General features: G+C 40.4%; 2 protein-coding genes across 4 annotated transcripts in view; one reads left to right on the top strand and one right to left on the bottom strand.

Moving 5' to 3' along the window:
- Positions 1–13162, bottom strand: part of CHP1 (calcineurin like EF-hand protein 1) — a 43969-nt gene extending 30807 nt beyond the window's left edge. The window contains exons 1-2 of the mRNA XM_028506079.1: positions 12809–13162; positions 4766–4838 (exon numbers count right to left, since the gene is read on the bottom strand). Of these exons, the coding sequence (XP_028361880.1) occupies positions 4766–4838; positions 12809–12875 (140 nt within the window). The 5' untranslated portion in view covers positions 12876–13162. The remainder of the gene's footprint in view (positions 1–4765; positions 4839–12808) is intronic.
- A 188-nt stretch (positions 13163–13350) lies between these two features.
- Positions 13351–14156, top strand: part of EXD1 (exonuclease 3'-5' domain containing 1) — a 37477-nt gene continuing 36671 nt past the window's right edge. The window contains exon 1 of one of the 3 annotated variants that reach the window (XM_036031922.1): positions 13351–13792. The gene's annotated coding sequence lies outside the window, so the exon portion shown is untranslated. The remainder of the gene's footprint in view (positions 13793–14156) is intronic. The other 2 variants (XM_028506078.2, XM_036031918.1) reach the window with 2 other exon arrangements.

The raw sequence follows: 14156 nt of genomic DNA, 5'->3' as shown, positions 1-14156 counted from the left end.
AGGGGGAAAAACTGGGGACAAATGTAACTGAACAACAATGAAAATAAATAAATTAAAAAAAGAGAGAATTACATTGGCATCATGGTTCTCATCTGTGAAACTCCATTCTGGAGTGACTGTTATCACTGTTTACAGAGCAAGTGCTTGTCCAGAATACTGAAATCATCTATCCTCGATAAAATCAAACAAGAAAATTAACCTTAAAAACACTTAGTGTTTAAGCAGAAAAATAGCTACCACTCAGGACACAGTCTCCTAACATTTATAGGTAATCATTAAGTGATATCAAACAACACAGCTGACCAGCAATTCCCAGTAATAACTTCATTACAGAGTTTAGTTGGTCTGTACTGTCCCCTATAGTCAACCAAACCTATAGAATTTAATATCCAGAAATATTTTTCATCAAGGTTTTATGTGAGAAAAATAATTATCTGACAAAGACCTTTAAAGTTTACTGCCAATTTTAATAGGCAGAGGACCTTTTTAAAGTAAACTTTTACTGAAGTATAACATATACATAGAAAAGAGGACAAGCCAGAAGCATTCAGCACTATGAATTTTGCTGGTGAAGATTATAATTGGTACCCAAGTCAAGAAAATTATTGGTACCCAGATGTTCCCTTTGTCTCTACCTGTTCCTGTCTCCGATAGGTAATCATATTTTGACTTCTAAGACCATGGATTAGATCAGCACAGATTATACTTAAAGGCTCCCATTTTGATCTGCCCTGTAACTGACCATTTCAGGATTCCTTACAGGACCCCACTGCCTTTTCAGAAAGACCTATTTCAATGGCAGTGTACATTTCACCCAACATAACAGCATCTTAGGCAAGTAAGATTTGTGAGGTTACAGTATTCTATGAAACACCAATTTGAAGAGATAGTCCATGTAAAAGGGATTCTGCACAGAAATAACTAACCAATTTGGCAAACACTGTTTACAATACTCCTGTCTTGAAGATGCCCAATTCACTCGAGCATATTAAAGATGCTGGGAAACCCCATAATAAAGAAGCCAGGTTAGCCATGTTTATTACTAAGCTTTCACAAAGTTTAGTGGATAACTTTTGTCTGTCTTCTTTTCAACACAACACTTAGGTGGAAGACAAAGGAACTAGCGTTCTATAAAACATACTTTGGGGCCAATCTCTGAGAGCACTTTGCACAAGTTCCATTTCTAACCAAAGCCGTGCAGTTTCTGCCTCATGTTCTCACTGGGACTGATGCTACAAAGGAATGCAGAATGCTTTGGGTGGTACGCCACAGCCTCTCACTCTGCAGAATCTGGCTTTAGACATTGAGCATCTTAGCAGAGGAAAGTGAAGAAAATGTAGACGAGAAAATATTTCTCCTAAAAGAGGAGTCTGTTCCAGGTAGCAAAATATTGGAGGTCGTCTATAATCGGCTGGGTACCCAGATTGGTACTGGAAAGGTCGAGATAGGCCTTGACCCGAGTTTGGCAGTGAGAGATTGGAGACACTAAATTGCTCTGTACTGACAGAAGAATTTAGAGTGTACCAGGTAATCTTTAAGGCTGGAGGGAGTAGAACAGAAGACAGGGTTGGGGGAGAGGGGAAGACAATTTAATAAGATGACCAGAGGCTGAGAAGGCCACTGTCAGGAGGCACAGCCATGTGAACTCACTGATAGTTGGTGGGTCCAACAAAATGACTTACATAGATATTCTAGTTGTTAACTATGTAGTACAATGAGGTCATTTCTTCTTGCACTCAAGGTGGCTTGGGGCTTCCCCGATATTTTAATGCATACCATGATGGAGATTAAAGAACAGATTTAAGACCTAGTACTTTATAAAGCTAGGTATAAAAAATCAGATCCAGGTAACCAAGAAATCAAGAATTACCCCATCACTTCCTGGTACCTCTTCTCCCACCAAGAATCTGTAGAAGCCAGCACTGAGAGCAGTGGTACTCAGTAACTCCTGTCAAATGAGTGAGTTAATAATTCACTGACTTTCCAGTGTGAAATAGTGTTTTAAGGGTTGAGCAAGTGTTACTTAGATTTTAAGGAGCAGGTAACATTAGCTGACATCTGGAAAGTTTTCACCCCTTTCTAAGGAGAAAGAGTTCCTTTCACAAAAGCTTTCCCACTGTTCCCTAGCAAATAGTGAGAGTGATTAAAACATAAACAGTTACAAATCACTCGCTTTATATAAAGAAAAGGAATCAGAACTAATTTGAATCTATATATTTACTTAGTGGTTAAATCTGAATTTATGAGGAAGATGCAATCCGAAACTCAAGCAAATTATTCACGTATTGGAGCTGAAGATTTGGAGTCCTGGAGCTGTAGAGATTTCTAATCTGGTTTATTTTTCAAATGCAAATTTACATAGTCTCTTCAACAAATGTGTTGGGGCAGGTGGATATCCACATGCAAAAACCAAAAAAGTATGACTCTTACACACACACACTATACACACACACACATACACACACACACCACACACACACATATATGATATATATAGCATGTATATAAAACATATTTTTGTGTGTGTATATATATAAAATACATAACTCAAAATGAATCGAAGACTTAAATATAAGAGATAAAACTACAAAACTCTTAGAAGACAGCATGGGGTAAATCTTCGTGACCTTGCATATGGCAATGGTTTCTTAGATATGGCACCGAAAAAGCACACACACCAAAAATCAGATAAATTGGATTTTGTCAAAATTAAAACTTCTGTGCTTCAAAGAATACTAAGAGTGAAAAGACAATCCAAAGAATTAGAGAAAATATTTGCAAATCATATATCTGAAAAGGGTCTAATATCTAGAATACAAAAGAACTCCCACAACTCAGCAACAAAATGACAAACAAACCAATTAAACAACAGGTAAAAGACATGAACAGGCATTTCTCCCAAGAAGAAACACAAATGACCAACCAGCACATGAAAAAATGCTTTACATGATTAGTCACTAGGGAAATACAAATCAAAACCACGATAATATACCACTCACACCCACTTACATAGTTAGAATCAAAAGAGAGACAATAAGTATTGGTGAGGATGTGGAGAAGTTTGAACCTTCCTACATTGCTGGTGGGAATGGAAAATGAAACAGTACAGCTGCTTGGGAAAATAGGTTGGTGGTTCCTTAGTAAATTAAACATAAAATTACCATAGACTCAAATTCTACTCTTAGGTACATGCCCAAAAGAATTAAAACACATGCCCACACAAAAAAAATGTTCACAGCAGCACATTCATAAGAGCCTAAAGGCGTACACAACCCAACTGATGAATGAATAAATAAAATGTGGAACATACATATAAGAGAATATTATTCAGCCATAACAAGGAATGAAATACTAATACTTGTTATAATGCAAGAACCTTGAAAATATCATGTTAAATAAAAAAAAGCCAGTCACAAAGGCCACCTACTGTATGATTCCACTTATATAAAATGTCGAGAGAGAGAAAGTAAGTAGATAAGTGGTTTCCAGAGGAAGGGCAACTAGACTTCTTCATGGGTAAGGGTCTCCATCTGTGATGAAAATGTTGTAGAACTAGAAAGTGGTTATGGTTACGCAACATTGTGAATACACTTAATGCCACTGATTGTACACTTTAAAATGGTTAAGTGTTATGTTATATGTGTTTTGCCTTAATTTAAAAAAGAATAAGGAAAAGCACCTAGCGTGGTCTTCACACATGGTAGGCATTCCATATTTTAATGACTGTGCAGCACAGTTTTGGTTAATTCCAGCTTCTAGCCAACAGCAGATCTTGCCTTGAACAAAAAAAAGATTTGCCAGCATTCTCCAGCTCTTCTGCCTCAGGATACGTATAAAGGCTTAGCAACTATATTCCTTCCCCCTTTATGCAACATCCCACACACATACTAGAAGCCTTCCAAAGAACTAAAGTGCTTTCTGCCAGCCACCAGAAAGGCAAGCAGCTTCATTCTATACCAGTCAATCAAAGCTGAAGAATAACAGTAACAAAGTTACTGAGAGTTAGGTTGGGAGGTGGTGGTAAGGAGGTACTTTTTCATTAGACTATGATAAGACAATTACGAATATGAAATGATACAGCATTAAGTTACTCTGAAATCATGTACTTACTCTAGACCAGCAGCACTTTGGACATTTAGGGCTGAACAATTCTTTGTTGTGGGAAGGTGTCCTGTGCACCGTAAGATGTCTAACAGCACTCCTGGCCTCTACCCACTAGACAAGAGTGGCATTCCTCAGTCATGACAATTGAAAATGTCTCCAGACATTCTGCCACCCGGGGCAAAGCAGCTCTCAGTTGAGCACGACTGGTCTGGATTAAAATATTGAACATCTTATGTAACATTAATACTATAAAGTGACGTACCCTAGTGTTATAGGTTGTGCTGGGAAATAGGAGAGAGGACAAAACTACCCGACCCCATCTTGGATTATGATGGGTCAACCCTCTAAAAGCTAATATTCTTGGGAAAGGGCTATGAGAAAACTCAAGCAGAGAGAACTGAGATTCCCAAAAGTACATTCTTAGGATCAGAACAGTGGCCACCCAATCTAAGGGGAGCTGGAGTATAGCAACAAGCACCTAGTGATAAATGTAATATTGGTGTTCTGCTTATTTAACTCCCTTTTGGATCAAAGACAGTCAAAGAAAGACAAGTAAAGAAATGGTCCCTGCTCACTGCATGCTAGGTGCCTACCGTGTCTGCCTTTGGGATAAAGGCAGCTAGCTATTCAGACATCGACGGAAAACAACGGAACTGCCTACCTGAGAGTCCCATTCTCTCCTTTGTCCAGGCTGGTGAACCGGCTGTAGAGGCGGGTGATCTGACTGTGGGAAACTGAAGAACACAGAATTAGTCCCAGATGGAGAAGACGCCCTGCGCTCAAACTGAACCCCTGTGGCCCTTTGGAAGCAGGCTGCCTTTTTGGACCGAGCCCACCATTAATTGCTTCAAAGTGAGCAAAACAGGGAAATGACTCAATTAACACATCCCTACAGTGACAAAGGAGAAAATTTTAAAGCTAAAGAATGAAAGGAATTAGAAAATAAACTAAATCAAGAACAACCAAAATTAACTCTCAGGAATGAAGTCTAGGTTTAATTAAGACTAGGTGTCATGGTAAATATCAGGTGGTTAAGATTTAACAACACAAAGCCAATTTTCATTGAAAAGGAAATTGTGAGAATTTCACCTTTCAGTCCCCTCACTTAGAGGCTATGAAAATGAGTGCTTTGTTTAAAAACACATACTTATTCATCAGTTTGAGGTTTCAGGCTGGCACTGCTAGGTAGGGAGCTTGTACCGAATTTAAGACTGGAGCACTCAGGTTCTATTTTTAAAATCTGGTTTATTCCTGCACCAAGCATTAGTGGCTTTATCTTTTCCCTCAGTACTGACCTTTCCCTCAGTAAAAGATCACCACAGCCTTGGATCACCCTCTTTCCTGTGACTGCAAGAGCTCTTCTGAGCTCCCAGTAAAGGAATGGGCTCCAAGAAAATAAACGAGGCAATCCGTAAAACTGTCATGTTATTATCATATGACATCTACAAAGAACCTATTTGGCTCCTCATTTTGGATTAACTCAGGCACAAGCTGACAATTAACATGAGGTAATAACTGCACAATAAAACTCTGAAAAATGCAAAAAGGAATTTCTGGGAAATAGTTTAGTCTCCTGACACACTGGAGGTAGGAGGAAAAAAAAGTAATCAAAGGAGAAAAGACAACAGCCAAAGAGGGTGTGGCAAATGTGGACTTTGTCCCAGGCTGTACCTTCAGGCTGAAAGAGTTCAGATGGTTGTCCTTCCCTCCCCAGCTCTTGAACCGAAAATGTACTTGCAGTTTGAGAAACAATAGGACAAAGTAAACAGGGGCAGAGCAGGAAAAGCAGGAAGTGGGTGGCCCAAAGCTAGGCTGAGACTACACACCAGGTGCAGCTGTAGCTGCTTCAGCATCAGAGAGCGGGGAGCGGAGAATGCGGCCCAATCATCCCCAGCCAGCGCAAAGCCAGTGCGGGTCCAGGCACTGAGGAAGCTCTGTGGACTTTTCTGCCTGCCAGGCAGGTGTAAAGAGTACACTCTGGGGAGGGTCAGGTTGACAGAGTGATTCCATGCACGGAGCCAGGCTGACCAGTGAGGAGCATGTGAACAGGGCCATGGAGAGAACTAACGGAGTACACGAGAGGACAGTGCTTGCCAAAGTAGCACATGACAATAAGCACACATGACAATAAGCACTCCAGGGTAGTTGTTATCATCATGAGGTAAGGATTTACATCACAAGCCTAAAGGCACAGTTTTTTTTTTTTAAGATTTTTAAATTTATTTATTTATTTTTAGAGAGGGAAGGGAGAGAGATAGAGAGAAACATCAATGTGTGGTTGCTGAGGGTTATGGCCTGCAACCCAGCCATGTACCCTGGCTGGGAATCGAACCTGGGACGCTTTGGTTCCCAGTCCGCGCTCCATCCACTGAGCTACGCCAGCCAGGGTAAAGGCACAGTTTTACACCTGCACTAACTACTCTCCACCTTTCTCCTGACTCTCTGCCAGCCACAGCCATTTTCTTCAGGAACCTGATGAGTTCACCCCAGCATCGGCCTGGGGCCTCAAAGCCTTCCCTCAAACTCAAATTCCTTTTAGTTTAACAAAATTAACTAGTTAATGAATTACTAACGTTCCCAAAAGATTTTTTTAAAAAGCAAAATTTGTTCACAATCTCAACAGCACTGTTTTCATTTTTTCATATACCATCTAATATCAGTCACTTGACTACATAGGTGTGATAGCTTACTTTTAATTTATTAATTCACAAGTTTTCTATATTGCTCTGCAGACCTTTTAAATAACTGCACAATATTTAGTCCACTGGATTGGTTTTTAGCAGACTAGTATATATTTCAGATTACTTTTCTTTAACAAGGAAATCATTCAAATTGAAGTCTCTGCAGCAACCGAGTTCCCTAGTCTCTCTTGCCAGAGGCAAACACTATTACCAGTTTTTTGTGAATCCTACTAAAAATTTCACGTGTATAAATAATCACATATAGTGATTTATACAGTTTTAAAATTGGAAGGAATGTTGTCATCTAGTCCAATCCCTTCAATTTATAAATGAACCATCAGCTACCTTTCTAATCTAGATCACCATCTGAAAGATCTAGGCACTGAAACCTCTTATAGTATGATTTTTTAAATTCCTTTAGTAAGTACTGGTATGGCATTTACACCCCATATTTCAGAATAAAAGACCAGCTTCTGGCTGCTTGAGTTCATAATTCACCAGTATGTTAAAAGTAAGTATGTAAACAAGTAGCCAAACAACCATAAACTGCTCTCTTCTAGGACAAACTGGGCTATATGTCAACTTTTAACACAACTGAATACAGTCACATCTCAATCTATTTCCTAAATTTCATAACCATTGTTATAATGATACTGTTAAAAAGAACTTTGTTGACAGAGGGAGGAGGAGAAGAAAAAAAAGACAGAACAGGAAAAAGAAGAAAACAGAGGTGGGGGAGGGAAGGAGAGAGGAAGGAAGGAAGGAAGGGAGGGAGGGAGGGAAAGTTTTACAGCTTTAATTTTGGTGCTAAATTCACTGTGACCAAGAATATAAGGCAACCTTCAAGGCATAGTGTTCAGAGGAACTTCAAGAAGCAGAAAGGTACTGCAACTGCCACAAACTGAAGGCAGGACAAGTTTCCAGTATAACATTCTCACCAGAAAGCACTAGGCTAGCCGGCAGGGCAGGTGCCCCAAAGCTGCACAAATCTTGGTAACTCAGAGAAAGTCTCAGGAGTCAACAATTACTCTCAGAAGGCTGCGCACATGGACATGTCTTGAATGAAGTTGTATTTTTCTCTACTGATGGGCAAATAATTATTATATATTGTTGAAAGATTACTTAGAAGGCCCTGCTAATCTTTCTATCATCATTGCCTCGAGCTCAGAGGAGGAGGGGATTTCAGACAAGTACCAAACACTAAGGAGAAATAGTAGAGGGAAAAATAAAAATGAAAAGGGAGGAACAAAAAACAGTTATTTTGCCCTCACTTTTATTTTAAATCTTAATGCAGGAAAACAGACTGATAACTTAGGTAAAGTATACAACTGCAACCAAAGGTAACTTTAGATAAATGACCGAGGTGTTAAACCCTGCACCCCTAAGTATTCTCACCCCAGCATTTCCCCTGATAAGAGAACTTCAAGAGCTGACCTACTCTCTTAGGGAATCTAAAAAATAAAAGAGACTTAAAAGACATAAAAAAAAACCCCAAACAACCTTTTTACAATTGCGGGAACTTTGAATATGGACTGAATGGTGGATAGTATAATAGTGTTACTGTCAACTTTCTCAGGTGTGATAATATAGTTGTAGTTATATAGGAAAAAATTCCCCTCTTCATGCAGAAGTATTTAGGGATGAAGAGTTCTGATATCTGACTTTCAACTGGTTCATTAAACATATGTGTAATATGTAAAGTAAATATAGCATAATGTTAACAAGTGTTGAATTAAGGTGGGAGGTGTATATAGACCATTATACTATTTCAACTTTTTTTTGTATTTGAAAATTTTCATTATAATAAGTTGGGGGGGGAGTATAGAGAAGTGTAAATCATTTAACCCCAAACCAACTACAGGTGTTAAGTTATACTATGTGCATTTCTAGTTCAGTTAAAGCCAGAAGACAGAAGGGTCTTCCGTAGTGACAGAAACTTCAGGGACTATGGCATGGCAGGTAAGAGCCAGGAAGAGGTTCTGCATTAGGAAGTAGTAGCAGCCACAGCCTGAAGTTGAACTTCCACTTATATTCTAGCCTAGGAAATTATTCTCAATTGCCTTTGCCAGCCTGGTGCTCTTTGTTACAACCGTCCAGAAGTCCATGCTGGTTCTATCATCACTACACCTGTGAAACATACGCAAACTTTAGGAAGTAACATTTACTTCCTAAACCAATCAATCTAACACCCTCCCCAAACCAAATGACACACACCAGAAGCTACAGACTAAAAATAAGTGAATCTGTATTCATTACTAATCAGTTGGCATAAATTAATTTTCAGATTAAATGGCTATTTTTTTCTTGTGGATGTATATATTCTGATATTTATTCAGGCATTGTATTAATATGTTTTACTTCTTATTTACACAATTTGTCTCAAGTGATATTGTGGAACTCAATTTTTTTCCTTACTTGAATCTAATTGTTTTTTCTTTATTTTTCAATTACAGTTGACATTCATTATTATTTTGTATTGGTTTCAGGTGTACAGCATAATGGTTAGGCAATCATACACTTTACAAAGTGTCCCCCCAGATATTCAAGTACCCACCTGGCACCGTACCTAGTTATTAGAATATTATTGACTATATTCCCTGTACTGTACTTTATATCCCCATGACTATTTCATAGTTACAAGCAATTTGTAGTTCTTAATCCCTTCACCTTTTTTAAAAACATATTTTATTTCTTTATTTTTACAGAGAGGGGAAGGGAAGGAGAAAGAGGGGGAGAGAAACATCAGTGTGTGGTTGCCTTTCACATGGCCTCCTGCTGAGGACCTGGCCTGCAAATGAGGCACGTGCCCTGACTGGGAATCAAACCGGCAACACTTCAGTTCGCAGGCCTGTACTCAATCCACTGAGTATACCACCAGGGCTATTTTACTCTTTAGATTTCACATATAAGTGAAACCATATGGTATTTGTCTTTCTCTGTCTTATTTCACTTAGCGTAACACCGTCTAGGTTCATTCATGCTGTCCCAAATGTTAAGATTTTCTTTTTCATATCCAAGTAATATTCCATTGTATATGTATATACACACACACACATCTCACCTTTTTTTTTTATCCACTTATCTATTCATGGGCACTTGGGTTGTTTCCATATCTTGGCTATTGTAAATAATGCTGCAATGAACATGTGCATATATTCTAAATGGCTATTTTTTTTAAAAGTGTTTTTAATGTATTGATTTTAGAGAGAGAGAGGAAGGGATAGAGGGAAGGAGAGACAAATACTGATTTGTTGTTTCACTTACTTATTCATTCATTGGTTTATTCTTGTATGGGAAATGACTCAAATAACTCATTACTAGAGTGTCAAAGGAGAAAATTTAAAAGCTAAAGAATGAAAGGAAATAGAAAATAAACTAAATCAAGAACACCAAAATTAACTGTCAGGAATGCAGTCTAGGCTTAAGACTAGATGTTACCAGTAATTCTTACCTAGAATTACTTTCCTAGAATCACTTAGATTAAATTTCAAATGCTGGCTAAACTAGTGAACATGAATTCTAATCAATTTAGACTTAGCAAACATTTTTTACATTTTTTATTGATTATAATTTAAAGTCAATTTTCCTCAATTATGCTATATTTTCTTACAGGCAAAGGGAACAGTGAAATGGCTTACACTTGTGTTTAACTTCAAGTGTTTCTGACTGATAGTTTCCCAAACTAAGAAGCAGATAAAATCAGGGCAAATTCCATCTCTCTCCCCCACCCTGTTATTTTTATTCTTCTAAGCCTTTGATATCATGCTAAAACTACTGCTTTAAAAACTAACTCTGCAGTAGTATTCTAAGAACTATGTATGGTGTCAGGTAGATACTACACTCATTGGGGTGATGACTTTGTAGGTTATATATCTATCTTATCACTACATTGTACACCAGAAGCAAATATATCGTATGTCAACTGTAATTGAAAACTTTTAAACTTACTTAAAAAAATAAAATAAATTCTGCTGATGGGCACTAACTAGATAAACTGATGGCTCAGCTCCCAGGGAGGAGGAATAACTGTGTAGCAGGCTGGGGGGTAATGCTCTTGGAAGCCACTAAAATGTCCTAATTTATCCAAATGTAACCTATTCACACACAAGTCAAAGCCCAGTGCCTGTCCTCCACAAGGCCAGCCCATAGCTTCCCTGAATTCTGTAGGTGGGTATCACACAATTTCAGTAACCTTATATCCTGATGCTAATCCTAACTCTTGTGGGTTTATCTCCACCACCAAGTTGTGGGCATCTTTCATCACCATTTGCTTGGGATACCTAGTGCGGTACTGAATACAGACATTGCAGAAATTTAGTAAGTACTTGTTTCTTTAGGCTTTCTGGTTCAGTACATACATTTGCACTGGATGTGGTTAAGACTCTGTGAGGCTTGACTCACTTTTTGATAACGAGGAAAACAGCTCTTCCAGGAGTACTTAGTTCTGTGTTTACCAAAGCCATACAGTAAAATAATCCAGAGTCCTATAGCACCCAGACCCTTTTCATTTGGTCAAATGTAAATATGTCAGAATGGGATTACTGCTCCCTTTATCTTGAGACAAAAAACAGCCTTTTCCCATCTTCACGCTTTACACTTCCTCGTTAATGTGACTTTTTATTTTAAGCACAAATGCTTTACCTCTGGTGTCACCTTAGACCTAACATAGTTCTTATATTTTCAAGAAAGGCCAGGGATCATCGCCATAAAATGTAATAAAATGCTTGACCAGAAAGTTAAGTAGCCAAACAAACGGGGCATTATAAACAGCTAACTACTTTCTGTCATTATCCAAAACCATGAAAAGGACAGCAATGGTACACAGTGAGCTCATCACTGTTAGTCTTTATGGAGAAGCATAACGGTCATACGTTACGGGATGCTGAAAGCAGTAATCCACTCTGACAAGAACTGAGGCTAAATAACAGCCCTTCCGACTTTAAGGTTATAGAAAGTTTAATTTGTCAGAAGGCACTGGACAGCACTGAATTTATCTCAGGTCACACTGCCTGCGTAATTCTGTAGTTCTCTCAGTATAACCCAATATTACCTGCACATAGGCCACTGAGTTACTTACTGGTCACCTCACTGTCGTAGACCGGTATCATGAAGGGACAAATTTCAGATGCTTACATAACTCGTGTAAAATACAAGAGTCATAATGGATGATTGAAAATAGAAAGTATCATATGCATTATCAAGGGCTATACCAATGTGGGTGATGGTGTTTTACAGCGATTTGAATTCCCAAAGCCCTGTTGCTCCTTTGCTCAGGTTAATGAAGAAGAGACTGGACTATTAAAAAAAATCAGTTCCTAGTACAAATTCACATTGAGATTTTTGGAACATATCCAATTTCCATGGTGACTGCATAAAGTACAATAGCACAGTAGAAATCAATATAGCTGAAATCGGGACAGCAAGCATCCTCGGAGTAAGTAAAAACCGGCGGTCACAGTATCCATGCTTTTTCTCCACAAGTTCAGAATTATACCGTCAGATCCCTGATTCTTTCAAGGTCTCCTGTCACCGAGTCACATCTTTCAAAGTCTTACTATACGACTGACTTTCTGCGGGCTTTTTTTTTCCCCAGCTGTGGCAAGAATTTGTTTGGATTTCCCACAGATGTCAGTGGTTTTAAGTCCTTGCCCAGAAAGCGATTTTGTTCTCTACAGGGTCCATCCAGAATTCCTGAATTTCAGGTTGGTGGGAAGATAAAGGGGGTCGGAGGCTTTCCTTAGCTGAGAGAGGAGAAATGAGCAGTGTCTGTGCCCTGCAAGTAATCTACACGCCTGCCTTTGAGGCAAAGGACAGCCCCCGCAAGAGCCAGAACCCCGCTCCGGGTAGACGTAGCTGGAAGAACAGGTTCTCCGGCTCTCAGCCCCGAAGTTCCAGTGCTAGAGGCTGACCAGTACCCCCCAAACCTCCAGGTACCCCAGCTCCAGACCTCAGCGGTAGCAACCCTGGGTCCTGAAGCCCGAGGCAGGCGCGTAGTCGCGTTCCCACCCCCTACCCGAACTCACAGCCAGTTTCCTTCTTGATCTCTTCAAGCTCTTCGTCCCGCAGTAACGTGGAGGCCCGAGACCCCATCACCGAGCCGGGAGCTCCTCCCGGAGCAGGCGCGCCAGAAAGGACTGCGGTAGTCGGAGGGAAGGAGGGGACAGAGGAAGGGCCAAGGATCAAGAAGGCAGAGAGCAGCGTAACCACCACGGCCTGGGGAGGGTACCCGAGAGTGTTGCGCGGCCGGGGGCGGCCCCGAGGGTGGCTAATCAGGAGCGAGGCTGAGCCCGGCGCAGGAGACGACGTAGGCGATCCCAGCTCCAGCCTCAGAATGAATCACCGGAGCGCCAAGCCCGGTAGCCCTACCGGTAAGCCCCGCCCCCAGAACTGTGATGCAACCGTCCTTAAAAGAGCAATGCCACTCTGGCTCTAGCGACTGCAATTAAAGGGGCAATGCCATTGATTCACTTTACAACAAGCTAACCTGCGACAGGCAGCCCTTAACAAAGCAGTGTCTCACAGAGCTCTAACACAGAAATCCCACCCTATGGGTAGCAGTCGGCGCAGAAAAACAATAAAAATAGACAGACAAAACGTCGCCTGTGCGAACTCTAGGGTGTGTCTCCTGGGAACGGCATGCTGGGAGTTGCATTTCCTCATTTTTCATTTTTCTGAGAAGCCCTCTCTTTCTCCTGGCCGCTGGGGGCGCTGGGGAGTCTGTCTCTGGGCCGCGCGCTGATTGGCTCTTCAGGAAACGGCTGGACCTCTCGTTGGGCGCGTCCGTTGAGTTGAGCGGGTTCCCTGGACTCCCTACGTTTCTCTTGTCCTTAGATAACCGCCGCCGCGAGCTTGGAACTCGCCCAGAGTTCTTCTTCAACAGCAGTTCAGATTTAAAGTTGTAAAGCCTGAAGCCGGAGGAACTCACCGTTTGGCGAAAAGTGGGACAGGATTTCCCAAACTTCCTTCAGATAAAAACCCCAAACAGCAGAGAAGAGTGAATTCCTAGTGTATGGCTCGCCTTTTATTTTATTATTTGCCTTAAAAATGAGGAATCTTGCATTTTGTTCTTATGACATATTTTTATTTTTTTGAAGACAACCGTACCCGTTAAATTAGTACACCCTCTCAGGTGAACTACCGGTAGGTCTTTTCCTGTGGCTTCAATGCCTTTTAAGAACACCCCCCCCCCCACACACACACAAACAGACACACACACACCCCTCAAGGGGTTTTTTTTCTTTTAAATTTTTAAAATTTTATTTTGACAGACACACACACATCAATTTCCACTTATTGATGCATTCATTGGTTAATTCTTGTCTGTGCCCTGACCTGGGATCAAGCCCCACAGCCTTCCCCGCCTTGGCCTGA

The sequence above is a fragment of the Phyllostomus discolor genome, chromosome 1 (assembly GCF_004126475.2).
Source record: "Phyllostomus discolor isolate MPI-MPIP mPhyDis1 chromosome 1, mPhyDis1.pri.v3, whole genome shotgun sequence".
NCBI lineage: Eukaryota > Metazoa > Chordata > Mammalia > Chiroptera > Phyllostomidae > Phyllostomus > Phyllostomus discolor.
Note: the sequence above shows the minus strand (reverse complement) of the source record. Positions and strands in the feature narration are given on the sequence as shown.